Genomic DNA, 18,221 nt, shown 5'->3' on the forward strand with positions numbered 1-18,221 from the left:
TCTGTTTTGAAATGTATACGTTTATTTTCTTAAGACAGGCATGTAAGGAACATTCATAACGAGAGACGAGCAAAACAATCGGCTCATATCATCATATCACTGCAGTCATGAGTAATCATCATCATAACACACACTGCTTTTATTCAGAACCAATGCATTTTAATACAAACGCAACAGATGATAATACTCAAAGGCAAGTCATTTGTTTCAAGAACAAAACAAATAGAGGTTTCAACATCATGAGGATTATCAGGTCATGTTTGGCTTAATAATGAAAGAAATTAATGTTCAGGATATTTATAATGAGTTGTTTTTTCATGCTTGTTGAGTTTTGACACTTGAGGCGACATGAGTTACAGCATCTATTCAACTAAGAGACAGTTCACCCTGTAATAAAATTAACATTTGCTAATTTACTCATCCTCAGGCCATCAGAGAGGACTTTTATCTTCGATAGAGCGTTAAAAACAGTGTTTAGCTGAAACAGGTTATTTATTAAATGCATGTTAATAGGTATCGGCACTTTAAGAGTTAAAAAGGCAATGATGTTGTGCAAGAAACAGATCTTAATTTACAACATTATTACCTTTAATTTCACAGCCTTGGCTTTTTTATGCTATTAAGTGTTTCGTTTTGTAATGCGGGGTCACACTAGAGTTTGAGCATGCAAATTTCTGTCATACAACATTGCGAAAAGAGGCGGGATTAAACAAGATGATTAGTCATTTTAAAAAGCGGGCGATTGGTCCATATTTAAAATTTCAGTCCAGAGAGGTCATGTTTTGATCTTCGATTGGTCTCACGCAGTCACATGATTCGACTTCACAGGTCGCATGAGCCCACGTTTCCGATCTGTTACATTCTACGTATGACTGGATGAGACTATTGGGCGAAAAGTGCAGTGCGATCACAGCTTTAGTGATGTAAGAAGAAGCATTACATGTAATAATCTTTTAAATGGCACCATCAAACATTGAGTTTTTGTTGACAGTGGTTTGCCTAAAATAGTTGCACATACGTTTTTTGGGTTTACTTTGTGGAACAACAACAACAATAATAATAATTAATACCAAATGCACCGAAGCATTGCCGAAACATCTTGTATTTCATGAGGGAGAGTAAATTAACCACATTACTGCAAATGAACTGAAGCGGCTCTCTTATTCCATTTCCTACGACTTAGTCCCTTTATTCATCAGGGGTCGCCACAGCGGAATGAACCGCCAACTTATCCAGCATATGTTTTACACAGCGGATGCCCCTCCAACTGCAACCCAGTACTGGGAAACATCCATCCACACTCACATGCATACACACCCAATACAGCCAATTTAGTTTATTCAATTCGCCTATAGCGCATATCTTTGGACTTGTTAGGGACACCGGAGCACCCTCAGGAAACCCATGCTCGCACAGAAATGCCAACTGACCCAGCTGAGACTCAAACCAGTGACCTTTTTGCTGTGAGGCGACAGTGCTAACCACTGAGCCACCCCTCTTTTATTTGTTAACCGTTATTTATGCGTTATTTTTTACAAAAACAAAGGCAAGACGTTTAAAGCAGCGCATTAGTTACTACCTCTACCGACAACCAGAGCCGTCCAATGAAAGCGGAGTGCCAGAACAGCATCGTCCAATGAAAGTGGAGCATTTACAACAGTCATTTGAATGATACTGGTATAGAAAGAGAATCGGGATTTCTCTTGAATGAGTTTGTCTATACACTAACAGCATTAGTCAGAGAGATTCAAGTGGAACAAATGATCAATAACAGCAAAATTACTCAGTAAAAAGGCCTCTACGCACCGCCAACTCCACGCAAACAGCAACACTATGTTTGTGATTGTTTTTGAGAGTATAGTACATTTGATTTATTTAGTCAGTGACGAAGATGTGCCCGGGTCATGCTTCAGATTGAATTCAAGCTTATTTTAGGTCCAGTAAGATGGAGGCCTGACACATTAATCAATATATTGACTAATCGCACAACACATGGACATGACCTCAATAGGGTATATGCCGAGCTAGTGCTGTTCCCATGCTGATACACTTCCGGTTACCTGTTATTGTGAACTTTTTTCCATTTTATACGGTTGCTTATACAGCATCGATGTTGTAATGTAATTAAAATACATTCATTTAAATAAACTTTAGCATTTATTTGGTTGTTCAAGCGTAAAACGAGACAAAAAGCCGTTTACTCGCACACGCCCGTCAGAATCGGCAGGCTAACGCAGAAGCTCCATTGAATGTTCTGGGGTAAAATAAATGCTCATATTATAAAGACATGGCGGGGGGAATGTAATTTAATGCAGTGCTTCTTGTACAATCTGAGACCCACTTTAAATCGGATATCACTCAGCTAGTGGAGATCGCTGATTTTTAAAGAAAACAGACCTTAAACGCACCGGATTTTGCATTGGCATTCAATTCGCCGGAAGCGCTTAACCCAGGTTACTGGCAAATTAAAAGTCCTATTAGCATGCTACGGCATATACCCCATTATTTTTGGTGATGCAATACATATCGCCCATACATAATAACCAATTCTTGCTGATTGTGCGACATCTCCATCTCTATTGGAGGTGTCAGTGTCCAACGCGCAATGTATTGTGTGCAATATCATACGGGACGAATCTACACTTCGGATTTTAACCGGAAATAGTAAACCATCCTGGAACCTCGGGCATACTCTTTTTCAGTATTAGGGACATGCTAATTCTATTTTCAAATAGTATTTAGGAAGAATAGTATGCGAATTGGGGCGCAGCACAAGACTCTTGAACACCTTGATTAGTTGGATCAGCTGTGTTTGATTAGTTGACCTAGGACAGGGCTATTCAATTGGTGGCTCGCGGGCCGAACCCGGCCCCCGAGGCAATTTGTTCTGGCCCTCCAAATAGTGTGACCAAGAAATAAAAATAAATTTAGCTCAGTAGCTATGAAGTGACATGCGTCTGTTCAATTCAGCATGAGCTGCAGAGGCTGCGCAGAGCGTGAGTCACCATAAGCGAGTGGTGCGGACAGCCGAAAACATTTAGATATGTTTAGTAGAAAATGCCTTTTGTACAATGCACTGCAATCATTGATAGAGGTGCAACGATTGGCTGATTTCACCATTAACTGCGCTTTAATTCGTCACAGTTAATTAATCGTAAAGGCTTCTCATTTCGGTTGCACAGAAATTTTATGACAAGTTGCCAACTGTGCGCTAGTTTAAAGTTCTAAGTATGTACACCGAGGCTTCTACACACACTCACCGGATTAACTATAGCAGCGGCCGTTCCCATATCACGTCTTTTCCACTTGCAAGTTTGTTATTTCTAATGTAAGAATGACAATATGCGCGCACAAGCAGAGCAACACACTTGCATCTGTCCGGGCGCACGCAGTAGAAAACATCTCACGGTGAGAGTTGTGCGTGGCTTTCAGTGCAATGTAAACAAAAGATAAGTTAGACGGATTATTATTAAAATGATTACATACGCATGAACCCAGATGATAACAACAGATAATCGAAATAGCTACTTTCCTAATATAAAGCCTGTTGTTCTAAATTACATTAGACGTGATAACCCTGAAAACATGATTATTCTTCCGACAATATCGTACAACCAAAATCAATAATGTTGCATCACTAATTGTTATGCTGTTCAAAACATAACATATGAATGTGTCTGAGTGTAGAAGAAGCCTACTTCAGCAATGCACGGCTTTTGTTGTGCGAAATACAACATTTTGAATGTTTGTAAACAACAACAAAAGTCAATTGGACAATGCATTTTTTTTAAAAATGCAATATATTAACATTTTAATGTAGAAAAAGCCAACCTGGGTTTCTTTGGGTGCTTTCACATCTGTAGTTCGCTTCATTTGGTCCGGACCAAGCGCAATAAATGATACATTCTTGCATTTTCTGCCGTCTTTGGGTCGTTTTCACACCACACTGCTGGCTTTGGTCCAAACCAGTTGAAACGAACCAAAATGCAGTCATCTGACAAAATCCACATCTCTCATTGGCCAGATGTTGTTGAACATATTTCCTAAACTGCTTATTGATTGGTCAGAATTCACGTGCGGGAAAATGCCAAAGAACTCTCGCAGGCGAACAAAACCTTTTACTCTGGAGGGACGACTGCGCTGGCTGATTGTATCCCTGCTTTAGACAAACTATACATTACGAAAATGAAGTGTTTAATGCATCGCTCGTCTCTTCAAGAGGAGGTGTGAATTAATTTAGCTAAACAGCGACATGCTCATCTTGCGGAAATATTACCAATGATCCATCAGGTAATGTTTCCTCTCTCTCTCTCTCTCTCTCTCTCTCTCTGTTGGTAAAGCGCTGTTAACAAATATTTTCCTCCATATCCCATAATGCACAGCGCATCGGCCTACGGCAGCTGAATTAGTCCAAAACGCGCAGTACTTTTTGCGGTTGGACCTGTTTTAGTACGGATCATATTCTCACCACAAACGAACCGCTCCAGGGTTCGTTTAAAAGCGTACCGAGACCACCTCTTCAAGCAGGTCTCGGTACGCTTATTTGGTCTGCTTTTGGTGCGCACTCGAGTACGATTGCTGCATTCTCACCTGCCCAAACGAACCACACCAAAAGTGAAAACGAACTCTAGAGCGATTCAATCGAACTAAATAAGGCAGGTGTGAAAGCACCCTTTCTGAGCACAAATACAGCATATGGGCTCTCATATGCTGTTGTGTCATCACTCATATAGCAAGTCATATCTCTCCGGCCCTTCGTTTGGGATGCTTTTCATGAACCGGCCCCCATGCCAAACTAATTGAATAGCCCTGGCCTAGGATATAGAACATTTAGTGCAACAATTACTACTGTAGCTTTTAAATGCTCATACAGTGCAATTCATGTGCATCATATACAGTGTTTGATTATAATGAAGATTCTGTTGTGACTCACAATAGTGTTGAATGTAGAGCCAATAATTGAATGTAGAGCCACAAGTTCACAAATTTGGTAGCGAAAAATGACCCGGACATCATCATTTACTGCACAGGTGTCAACGCCTGTTCCTAGAGGGCCGCAGCTCTGCACAGTTTAGTTTCATCCCTAATTAAACACACCTGATCAAAAGGGCTGAAGCAGGGTTGGAACTAAACTGCAGAGCTGCAGCCCTCCAGGAACAGGCTTTGACACCTGTGATCTACTGGATGTTTTAATGATGCTTGACTGGACTAGAAATTAAAATGGTGTTCTAGAATGTACTAAAACTTGTACATTAGGTTTCGTGCTTCATATGACGTGTTCGTGTAGATATAAACAGCTATTCATCCTACTAGTTTTCCCAAAAGTGTGCAAAATGATGATTTAAATTGGTCGTTTAGAAATGTTTTCACACTTGTAATAATGTCTTGTTTTAGAGGATCTTTAAAAGCTTATAAACTTGTAAAAATATTACTTTTTTATTCTTTTGGAATAGCAATTTACATCATTCCTATTTACAAAAACATTAAATCCTGTAAACTATCACCTTTTTTTGTAATAAATTCCTTTTATCTGATGTTTTTAAATAGCTAACATTCAAATGTGTTGATTGTGCCATAAGATGTGAATGAATCTTCAGTTTGGCAAGCACTTTCTCGCTCTTTCTCTTTCCAAAAGGCCACCTTTGTCCGGTTGTTGCTAGAGCGGATACGTTTGCGGCCGGAAGTTAACGAGAATTATTTCTATTATTTATTAAATTTCTCATTTGTTTTATTTTGTTAACGTCTAGCCCCAACCCAACCCTAAACCCAACCGTCACAGTAATATTAAATCAGTTGTTGTACCGAGTATTAGTTATGTTATCTATTAAATTACCCAATAAAATTTATTTTTTAACACCTACCCCCACCCCAACCCTAAACCCAACCCTCACAGTACTGTAAAAATATTAATTATTGTTATACAGTGTCATAAAAAATGCTGCTTTATTAATGTGCATAGCGCACTTCCGGCCGGCCGCATATCCGATCTAGACTTTACCCCTTTGTCCTCAAAGAAGTGGATTATGGGTAAAAAAAAACTAAGAGAAGGCATGAAAGAATTGACGGCAGTAATATGTAGATGCATTTCAGAACACCATGCTAAACGTCATCAAATTTCCAAAGATTGTCCATCCTTCAGTGCTTCATTCTGGATCTCTGAATGGCCTCCATTTTGGCTCAGCCACTCATTGATCTCATCGAGAAACTAGCAGCCATACTGGAGGCAATGTGTTTGAAGCGGTAGCCATTTTGGATCAGGCTGTGAAACGCAGAGATGGTTTTGCTCACCATGTTGGGCTGGTGAAGCTGATGTTGTAGACTTTTGCCCAGCGCGCAAACACTTGTTTCTCCGTGATGAATCGGTGGTGTGAGCCGCGGAGCCCCCTCTCGTTCTGGAGGTACGTCACGCACTCGTCTGGACCTCTGGGTTTGTAGTAGTGATATGGCATCCGCTTGGGTTGAGGACGTCTGCTTTAGGAAAATAAAGTATGAATGTATGTTAAAAGTGTGATATGTATTAGGGCTGCACAATGTTGGAAAATTCTAGCATTGCAATGTTTTTTAATTTTGCGATATACAGGGTGGGACATTTATATGGATTCACCTCAATAAAATGGGAATAAGTGGGGATATTACCGTCCTGTTTGTGGTAAATTAGTATATGTGAGGGGGCAAACTTTTCAAGATAGGTGGTGACCATGGTGGCCATTTTGAAGTCGGCCATCTTGGATCCATCTTTAGTTTTTTTCAATAGGAAGAGGGTCATGTGACACATCAAACTTATTGGGAATTTCACAAGAAAAACAATGGTGTACTTGGTTTTAACATAACGTTATTCGTTTATGAGTTATTTACAAGTTTCTGACCACTTATAAAATGTGTTCAATGTCCAACTCAACTTTAAATATTAAAAGATGAACGGATTCTTACCCACAATAGTTTGGTGGCACCATCCCATAAACCTTTATGTTGTCACACATCTCTATGGCGATCACCATGGTGAACCAGCCGGTGCTTAACCAGGACTGAGACTTTTTTCTGTGAAAATAGGAAAAGAAAAAAAAATGCTTCTAATAATAATTCACACACCGGCCACTTTATTAGGTACAGCTGACTAGTTCCGGGTTGGACTGAATTTTCCCTTCAGAACTGCCTTAACCCTTCGTGCCATAGATTCAACAAAATAATGGAAATATTCCTCAGGGATTTTGCTCAATATTGACATATTGAAATGATTTGTCGGCTGCACATCCATGATGCAAATCTCCCCTTCCCCCACATCCCAAAGGTGATCAATTGGATTGAGTTCTGGTGACTGTGGAGGCCATTTGAGTACAGTGAACTCATTGTCATGTTCAAGAATCCAGTCTGAGATGATTTGTGCTATATGACATGGCTCGTTGTCCTGCTAGAAGTAGCCATCAGAAGATGGGCACAGTTTCAGCGCTAGTAGTGTAGTGGTTAGTGCGTCGACACATGCACTCCGGTGATCACGGCGACTCGAGTCCTATGTCAAACCTTCCCCTCTCTCTAATCCCCATGTTTTCCTGTCAATTCTCTCTACTGTCCTATCGAATAAAGGTGAAAACCCCTAAAAATAGTTATAAAAAAAAGACGATGGGTACAGTGTGGTCATAATGATATGGACATTGTCAGCAGCAATACTCAGGTAGGCTGTGGCGCTGACATGATGCTCAATTGGTACTAATGGGCCCAAAGTGTGCCAAGAAAACATTCCCCACACCATTACACCACCACCACCAGCCTGAACTGTTGATACAAGGCAGGATGGATCCATGCTTTCATGTTGTTGATGCCAAATTCTGACCCGACCATCCGAATGTCACAGCAGAAATCGAGATTCATTAGACCAGGGAGCGTTTTTCTAATCTTCTATTGTACAATTTTGGTGAGCCTGCTGGACAGGTGTACCTAATAAAGTGGCCGGTGAGCGTATATGTGTATAAGGGTGTCTGTACATTTACTCAAGTGCCAAATTTGTATCAAATCAGTGCTAAAACGCCTAAAACACACAATCAAACATGCTCTGGTGAGTTCACCTGTCTCTGCCGGTCTCCTTCTGGAAAAGCGCATCAAACTTCTGCATTTTGCTGGGTGAGATGAAGAAGAAGGACAGGTTTCTGTAGGTCATGCTGACTCTCTGGATGAGGTGGTACAGCGTTCCCTTTGCTTCCCGGCTGATCTTGGAGGACGGGCCCCAGAAAATGATGATGGGGTTTTCAGAGCGGTTGAGAAACTCTGCCGGCTTGCGGACCACGCTGAAGACGCTGGAGTGAGCCACGACGCGAACAGTGGTCCGGTTGCCCACATCTGACTGGTGTCCGGAGGTGGGAGCATTGTTCATGCGGAAAACACACTGCGTTCTGTCGATCTCCTCGCCTGCCTGAGAGCCCAACACGTGACTGGAGCTGGTCACTAATGCGCAGTGATGGCAGTGCAGGTTCAGGCTCTGAAACACAAGATTCAGAAGATACAGAAAATCATAACATACAGTGGAAGACAAATTAATTAGAATTTTTCTATTATTTCCCAAATGATGTTTAACAAAGCAAGACATTTTTCACAGTATTTTCTTTTTTTTTTTCTTCTGGAGAAAGTCTGATTTGTTTTATTTCAGCTACAATAAAAGCGGTTTTTAATTTTTTACAAACCTTTCACGGTCAAAATGATTAGCCCCCTTAAGCAATATTTTTATTTAGTCTACAGAACAAACCACCGATATACAGGGTGGGCCGTTTATATGGATACACCTCAATAAAATGGGAATGATTGGTGATAATAACGTCCAGTTTGTGGTACATTAGTATATGTGAGGGGGCAAACTTTTCAAGATGGGTGGTGGCCATTTTGAAGTCGGCCATCTTGGATCCATCTTTTGTTTGATTCAATAGGAAGAGGGTCATGTGACCTATCAAACTGATTGGGAATTTCACAAGAAAAACAACGGTGTGCTTGGGTTTAACGCAACTTTATTCGTTCATGAGTTATTTACAAGTTTCTGACCACTTATAAAATGTGTTCAATGTGCTGCCCATTGTGTTGGATTGTCAATGCAACCTTCTTCTCCCACTCTTCACACACTGATAGCAACATCGCAGGAGAAATGCCAGCACAGGCTTCCAGTATCCGTAGTTTCAGGTGCTGCACATCTTGTATCTTCATACCAGATCAGATCAGATCAGGGGCAGATCAGGAGACCTTGGGGACCATTAAACCTGCCCACGACAACCAATCCACTTTTCAGGAAACTGTTCATCTAGGGCCCCGTTTACACTAGTGCGTTTTAGTTTTAAAACAGCGTTTTAGATTAAAAACGATCTGCGTCCACACTAGCGTTTTACCTAGCGTCTCTGAACATATCTCTGTCTACTCTACGCCACCAAAAACGTATATAACGTGACCATTCGCGCACTCTGGGCATGGGCGTTCTAGTTTAAACAGGAAGCATGCGTCTCGCTCGGCATTTGATTATTGTTAGTCAACAAACGCCGGTTGAACATTAAACGCGATGGCAAAGAAAGCAAGAGAGGTATTTTTGTGGACAGACGACGAGGTCGAGTTGTTACTAAACGTAACAAATGAATAACTGCACAATGGCGCCTAAAACAAACAATAGTGCAAACAACCCTCCCATTTCTGTGCCCATGTTGTTGTTTACAGTGAAGGCTGGTCTGCTGTCTTCCAATAGCGTTAAAGCCATGTGTTATAGTCATGTGATAGCGGCTTGACGAATAAGGTAAGGATACAGTGACGAAGGCAAAGACACAAAAGCCCCAATCAGCTAGCGAATCTCAGCAGTCCCGCCTCCGTTTTCAGATGTCTCAGTTTTTCCTCATCCACACTAAGACGGAGCAGCAGCGTTTCAGAATGAAAACGGCCTCTCCAGCGTTTTCAAAACGCTTTGTTTTTGGCGCTCGAGAATTCCGGCGTAGTGTGGACGGATGGCGTAACCGTAGCAAAACTTATGCGTTTTAAAACGAATTAGTGTAAACGGGGCCTAGGAATGCTCGGACATGACACCCATAATGTAATGGTGATCTTGCTGGAAAAACTCAGGAAACATGCCAGCTTCAGTGCATAAAGAGGGAGACACATCATCAAATATCCAGTGGCCTTGTGGTTTCCATTGATGAAGGATGTCCCCACTATCTTTGTTGTCTATGAAGCATTTTAGATTTTTTAAGTTACAATAATGTATAAAGCTATGTAGTGTTAACAGACCTCTTGAGTTGTTTTTTCGAGTGTAGGAACTGCATCACAATATGAAAAAAAATGGTCACAGACTTTAGACGGCACTTGGGAACCGTTTGACGAAGTAAAATTTCACAGGAAGTCTGATCTTTTTGTTTTCAAGCATACATTTAAAAAAACAAATACCAAAAATTAGTAGTGTAAACCGCGTGATGGTCACCTTGTTGCCGTAAACAGGAAGGTATCCGTCTTTTCCAGCCCATTTCTTGAGGTTGGTGGTTTTGAGCGTGTGGTGGATTTGACGGAAGTTGCTTGTCTTGAAGGATCTGGAAAGATCAGCTGAGCTGCTGGAGCTGTAGAGGATGAGGAGCGTCGTGATGAGGAAAACCGCTCCGTAAATCACCATCCGCTGCCCCTGCTGCCATTGCTCAAAACACACACACAAACACACAATTAGGTGTAATATTGGAAAAGTCTGATATTGGGATATTTATTTTTCTGATAAATATTGTGATATGAATAGTTTCACACGATAGTTTGAATAGCTAATAATTTGACGGTCACGGTTTTCCGGGGAGGCTAACAGTATTTAGCTACAAAAATTGAACAATCACAATGCATTACATGCTTTTCTTACTTTGCTTTGTCTTGTTTATAGTACAAATATTTAAAAAAAATCTTAGATCACGTAAAAATATTGCTTTGTTTTCAACTTGAGAAGAAATTAAGTCAAAATTAAGAGTTTTTCCTTAAAACAAACAATATTATCTACCAGTGGGGTAAGTTAAATAATGTTGTTTTCACTTTGAGATAGATATTTGGACTCAAATATCAAATGACATGAGTGTAGTTAATTTAAAATGTACTGAAAGTTAATTCTACTCATTTGAAGAGAGTTTTGAACTTAGTGTTGAAGGTGATGAGTTAATTTAATACCTCATTACTTCAACTGAAATGGAGTAAGTTCACAGTACTCATATAGATTAGTTAAACTCAAATGGTTTGCAGCAATTGGTTTCCTCAAATGCTTTGAGTTGCCTAAACTTATTGGATTTTACAGTACTCAGTTGGTTTGAGTTCTCTTTATTTCTTTGGTTTTACTGCGCTCATATTGCTCCGTTTACTCAAATGGATTAAGTTCACAGTACTCATTAGGATTAGTTTTTGAACTTGAATGGTTTGTTGCAATAATCAGTTTCTTCAAATAGATGTTAAACAGAAATTGGGGGGGAAAATAATTCAGGCGGGCTAATAACCCTGCTAAAAAAATCCAGCTTAAACCAGCCTAGGCTGGTTGGCTGGTGTTAGCTGGTTGACCAGCCTGGTTTTAGAGGGGTTTTGGCCATTTCCAGGCTGGTTTCCAGCAATTTCCAGCCTGGTCTTAGCTGGTCAGGCTGGAAAATGACCAGCTAAAACCAGCCTGGTTTAAGATGGACATAGGATCCTTGACCAGCCTGGTTTAAGCTGGACATAGCTGGTTTTGGCTAGGCTCCCAGCCTGGCTAGGCTGGTCAAGCTGGTTTTAGCTGGTCATCTCCCAGCCTGACCAGCTCAGACCAGGCTGGAAATGGCCAAAACTCCTCTAAAACCAGCCAACCAGCCTAGGCTGGTTTAAGCAGTTTTTTTTCAGTGGGGAATTCTGACTTCAATTGTCTGTATGTATGTATGTATGTATGTATGTATGTATGCATGTTTATATATATATACATGTATGTATGTATGTATGTATGTATGTATGTATGTATGTATGTATGTGTGTGTGTGTATATATATAGAGAATATATATATAAGAATAACTTACACGTATATACAGGTTTTCTACTCACTTTATCTACGAGCTGCAGTGTCATTCTCCTGCCACCCTTCTATCAGGTTTCAGTTCTCATGCCTGGAGAGAGAGATTGAGAGAGAGAGTGAAACTTGAGCATTTTCAGTGCTATCATCAAGCCTCCGACACAGACACACATGCACACGCAGAGCCAAACCTGTGTGTAAATAACATGTCAATTCAATTAATATTATACTACGAAATTACATGCATTTACTTTCTTCCCTTTATAGGGTTTGCAATGGAAGTAACAAATTATTCATTCATTCATTCATTCATTATCTTGTCGGCTTAGTCCCTTTATTAATCCGGGGTCGCCACAGTGGAATGAACCGCCAACTTATCTAGCAAGTTTTTAAGCAGCAGATGCCCTTCCAGCCACAACCCATCTCTGGGAAACATACACACACACACACTCATACACTACGGACAATTACTAGCCCTCCCAATTCACCTGTACCGCATGTCTTTGGACTGTGGGGGAAACCGGAGCACCCGGAGGAAACCCACGCGAACATGGGGAGAACATGCAAACTCCAGTAACAAATTAACTACTTTTTTTTTTTAATTTAAATTTAGGAATTAACTAAAAAAAATATTTAAAAGTACCAAAAAAAGTGAAGGAATCACTTCAGTTCTCAGCCCCAGAAATGTAACAAACACAAGAAGTGAGTACATTTAAATCATTTTTCCCCTTCTGAATCAATAAAGAAAGCTGGAAGCAATAAAACATGTCTTCTGGAAAAGAAGATTTAGCTAAAACAACTAACAAAAACAGTAGCTAACTTTAAAGAAGTACTAAATAACCTATCCAGGAGGCTGCTTCATAAAAGTCGTAAAGGAAAGTGGAAATTAAAGTCAAAAACCTGACTGCAATGAGCTGAAATACTAAACGTCCACACTTACTGGTTGCATAACAGCAAGTTGCAGATCATTGCATCCAACTAATCTGAGTTGAAATAATGTAGATAACTGCTCGTGCACGTTACTGTTGTGAAAACTTAAAGGTCGAGCATAGATGCATCGATTATGTTGTGTGCTACCTTGGCAACAACGATGAAAGAAAGATTTCTGAAATTAGACACAGCTATGATCACAGCGAGTGAGGAGTGTTTGATTTTTGAGTTCAAACATATAAAAACTACGGGTCGCAACAAAGCAAGAGAGAAGGCTGACGGGAAATTGCAGATTTTAAAACATAGGCCATTATTTAGGTCTAATAATAATAATATTTTATATATTTTATAATAATATATTATTATAAAAAAAAAAAAAAAAAAAAAATATATATATATATATATATATATATATATATATATATATATATATATATAATTGTTATTATAATATTTTATTATAATAATAAAATAGGAATATTTTAAGTATTTAATATTAATATATTTTAGAATAATATATATATATAATATATATAATATATTAATTATTATTATATTATTTTATAATAATAATACTAAAATAATATTCTAAATATTTAAAAATACATTGAAACTGTGCTTCCACACGGGTGCGAGAGATAGAGAGAGAGAGAGAGAGAATGCGCACTTACTGCCAATTGTTGCATGCAAGGAAAACATTTTCATGCATTTCAGCCTCACTTTTACATTCAAAATGTGCTTAACATGAGCACATTGAGTTTAAAATAATGCTTACAAAGAGCCGTGCACACACAAGCTGCAAGTGGCAGGACTTTTAATTTGCTCCCGAAAATGCTGCAAATTGCTGCTTTCCCTTTGACACTTGTGTGTCCGACAGCCCATGGGAAAATATCCTTAAATTAAAGTGAGGCTACTGCTCAGCCCGGACACGGATTATTCCACTCCTGGTTTGCAGCTTTAAAGTCATTCTTTAAGAAATGTAGCCTACTTCTTTTTATCAGTCAGTGCTTTCTTAATATTATTTTCTTTATATTATTTTTTGTAATTTATATTATTGTGAAGTGTATATATAAATATATGTATATACAGCTGAAGTCAAAATTATTAGCGCCCCTTGGAATTTTTTATTTTTTTTTTATATTTCCCAATTGATGTTTAACAGAGCAAGGAAATTTTCATGAGTATGTCTCATAATATTTTTTACTTCTGGAGAAAGTCTTATTTGTTTTATTTTGGCTAGAATAAAAGCAGTTTTAAATTTTTTAAGCACCATTTTAAGGTCAAAATTATTAGCTCCTTTAAGCTCTATATTTTTTCCGATAGTCTACAAAACAAACCACTGTTATACAATAACTTGCCTAATTACCCTAACCTGCCTTGTTAACCTACCTAACCTAGTGAAGCCTTTAAATGTCACTTTAAGCTGTATAGAAGTGTCTTGAAAAATATCTAGTCATATATTATGTACTGTCATCATGGCAAAGACAAAATAAATCAGTCATTAGAAATGAGTTATTAAAATTATTATGTTTAGAAATGTGTATATATATATATATATATATATTATATATATATATATATATATATATATATATATATATATATATATATATATATATATATATATATATTTCAACTGCATATATATATATATATATATATATATATATATATATATATATATATATATATATATATATATATATATATATGTAACACATGCATGGCATCACCCATTTCCTGCGATAAAAGCCAGAATTAAAGATAAGTTATGGAGATATGAGACCAAATGCAAATAAAAAACAGCTTGTCGATGAGAACAGCGGAAAATACACACGAAAAAGAGCATAAACACACACCTGTGACATTACAGTATCCTACAGTAAACAGGACAGGTGTAAAACATTCAAGCATGACACCTGTTCATTTCAATATCAATGTCAATACAAAACCAGTCATTGGCATAAAGACCAATATTTGGATATTGACATATATACGTCATCTTAAAGCTATAATAAACACACTTTACATTGATTGTTTGTTAATAGGATAATGTTTGGAACCTGATAGTTAAAAAAAAATCTAAATATTGAGAAAAATGCCTTTTAAGTCCAAATTATAGTGGTTGTAAAGTCTGTTTTATCAGATTTAACTTTAATTACATACAAAACGTTAATTTATGATTACTTTATACCTTATATCTTGGAGACCTTTATTAATTTTTTTTTTACTCTTTCTAGATTATGTTTCTGTATTGTATATCTAATGTAAAAAGCTTTGTGTACCATATACCTATAAGTAAATGTGGAAATGAATGCAATAAAGATACAAATAAATAAATCAATACATTTTTAATATACAGATGAAGTCAGAATTATTTGCCCTCTTTGAATATTTTTTTCTTTTTCAAATATTTCCCAAATGATGTTTAACAGAGCAAGGATATTTTCACAGTATGTCTGATAATATTTTTTCTTCTGGAAAAAGTCTTATTTTTTTTATTTTCGGCTAGAATAAAATCACTTTTTAATTTTTTAAACACCATTTTAAGGACAAAATTATTAGTCTCTTTAAGCTATTTATTTTTTTGATAGTCTACAAAACAAATCATCATTATACAATAACTTGCCTAACTACCCTAACCTGCCTACTTAACCTACTTAACCTAGTTAAGCCTTTAAATGTCACTTTAAGCTGTATAGAAGTGTCTTGAAAAATATCTAGTCAAATATTATTTACTGTCATCATGGCAAAGATAAAATAAATCAGTTAGATTAGAGATAGTCATTAAAACTATTATGATTAGAAATGTGATGAGAAAATCTTCTCTCCGTTAATCAGAAATTAGGGAAAAAAACATTCAGGGGGGCTAATAATTCTGACTTCAACTGTATATACAAGCATGACACCTGTTCATTTCAATATCAGTGTCAATACAAAACCATTATTTAGTCATTTAGTCATTAGTCATTAGCATAAAGACTGGAATTTGGAAACAATAAACGTCATCTTAAAGCTAAAATAAACACATTTGGCATTGATATTTGTTAATAGAAAAATGTTTGAAATCTGACGTGAAAAATCTAAGTATTATAACAATTGAAAAGTGATAATTATTTTCAGATTTTACTTTGATTATATACAAGAAGTTACTTCAGGATTATGTTAGTTTATTAACATTTTTCATAATATCTGGATTCTAAGTCCTGAATTTTATTAATTTCTTCTAATCTTTCTGGTTTGTCATGTTTAATTATTTTGTATATCCAATGTAAAGAGCTTTACATGTCATATATCTGAAAGTAAATGTGGAAATAAATGCAACAAGCAACAAAAATACCACAAAAATCATTTATTTTTTGTCCAAATTAGGTTCTTAGAGATGGATACAAATAAAAAAATAAGCACTTTTTCTATAGACATATAAAATGTAGTAATTTATATTATACAGTGCTCAGCATATATAAGTACACCACTCACAAATCTCTCTTTTAAATTCATATTTTTAATAGGAAGCTATATGCAATATTATATTTGTGCATATACATTAGATTAGTCAATACTGAAGCAAATCTGGAGCTAATCTTACACAATAACTTGCGATAACACTGTCTAAAACCTAGTACACTCAAAATTATATGTTATAGAAAAATATTTAATACAATTTTTAAAAATGAGGAAAAATCAACATTTTTTTTTATTTAGTTGACATTTTGTTGCCATATTTTGCTTTTAATTGTATTGTCTTTTAATTTCCAAAATATGTTTGGTGACAAAAAATATTATTTTAAGAAATATATTTGTTTAATAAATCTGCTTTGTTTAAATGCACTAAAATAAATTCACTGAGATACTGATAAAAATAATCATTTTCAATATGGAGTGTACTCAATTATGCTGTGCATTGTATAAACATCTATCTATCTATCTATCTATCTATCTATCTATCTATCTATCTATCTATCTATCCATCTATCCATCCATCCATCCATCCATCCATCCATCTATCTATCTATCTATCTATCTATCTATCTCCCTCTCTCTCTCTCTCTCTCTCTCTCTCTCTCTCTCTCTCTCTCTCTATATATATATATATATATATATATATATATATATATATATATATATATATATACATACAGAGTATATATACAGTATCACATATTCATGTGTATGTGATGTTTTATCTTATTATTTATTCACTTATTTACAGCATAATTGTTTTCAGAACTAGAATAGTGTTTGTGTATATGTATCTATATTATTTATATTGTTTTAAAGAGATATTATTTTCTGTCTGACCTAAAATGAACCTTACAAAGCAAAAAGTTTTGATATATTTACAGTTGAAAATGATATATATATATATATATATATATATATATATATATATATATATATATATATATATATATATATATATATATATATATAAACTAATATTTTCTCGTCTATTCCTACAAATATACTCATATCATGTCCAGGGTCACATATATGGTAAAAGATAAGTAATATGCGTAACGTACATGCTCTTTCAGAAAAATCCAGTCAGACTGAAGGGAGTCCTGCTAAGTATAACGTTATTAAACCTGTCTTTCGTAAGTCAGTTTCATAACGGCCTCATTACAACCTACAAAGGCTATTTAGCAGATATCAAGCCATATATGAACAGAAATACAGTTTTACCTGTCAAAATCCATCCAACACGCAGACATGATGTATATAATGCTGATGCTGAGGCTCTGCTTGATCGTCAAAGCGCGTCTGATATTGCGGGAGAAGCGATTGTTGAAGCTAGTCAGTCGACGTCGGATGAGCGTTTTTCTTACCGTTGCGTCAGGGGTTTATTGTGGATGTTGTTGTATCCGCGCAGCATTATTATCATCACCATCATCATCACAACCATAATCATCACTATCAGTCAGTTCTTCAGCCGCCTCATAATAATCATCACCGCCGGAGGAGAGTCTGCGCATGCGCCGCAAACCATTCTGAAGATGCGACGCGCCCACGGTAGAAAGCTCATGATGTCAGGAGCAAGTCGACCAATAGGAACGACGCGAGGAGAAAAAGATGATGCTCTGTTGATTAACCATGTCGCGATGTCTTACTTTAAATATAAAAATACATTGGTTATTTAATAAACTTTAACATGGTTATTCTATTTTTATAGACTATTTTGATGGATGTAAATAATAACAATAGTCCTAACCTATTTCCTGCATTACATTTTTAATTTCCATAGCATCCAAGAATGCAAACATGTTCACATATTGATAAATAATC

At 36.8% G+C, this 18,221-nt stretch overlaps 1 protein-coding gene across 6 annotated transcripts; it reads right to left on the reverse strand.

The window, feature by feature from the left end:
- Positions 1-2: 2 nt before the first annotated feature.
- On the reverse strand, positions 3-17,911 carry st6galnac6 (ST6 (alpha-N-acetyl-neuraminyl-2,3-beta-galactosyl-1,3)-N-acetylgalactosaminide alpha-2,6-sialyltransferase 6). Of its 6 annotated transcripts, none has more exons than XR_012397081.1 (7): positions 17,622-17,911; positions 12,038-12,099; positions 10,433-10,630; positions 8,061-8,470; positions 6,931-7,038; positions 2,293-6,468; positions 3-2,240 (listed from the first exon to the last, which is right to left on the reverse strand). XR_012397081.1 is itself a non-coding variant. In XM_073935703.1 (6 exons), exons 2-6 carry the CDS (start codon positions 12,059-12,061, stop codon positions 6,285-6,287), a joined length of 924 nt encoding a protein of 307 aa, XP_073791804.1. In that variant the 5' UTR covers positions 12,062-12,099; positions 17,622-17,911; the 3' UTR covers positions 3-6,284. The 6 variants fall into 6 exon arrangements, 4 of the variants coding, with proteins under 4 accessions (XP_073791804.1, XP_073791803.1, XP_017208445.2 ...); XR_012397080.1 differs by having other exon boundaries at positions 2,293-6,471; positions 10,433-10,639; XM_073935703.1 differs by having other exon boundaries at positions 3-6,468.
- Positions 17,912-18,221: the final 310 nt, after the last annotated feature.

The sequence above is a fragment of the Danio rerio genome, chromosome 21 (genome assembly GCF_049306965.1).
Source record: "Danio rerio strain Tuebingen ecotype United States chromosome 21, GRCz12tu, whole genome shotgun sequence".
Classification (NCBI taxonomy): Eukaryota; Metazoa; Chordata; class Actinopteri; order Cypriniformes; family Danionidae; genus Danio; species Danio rerio.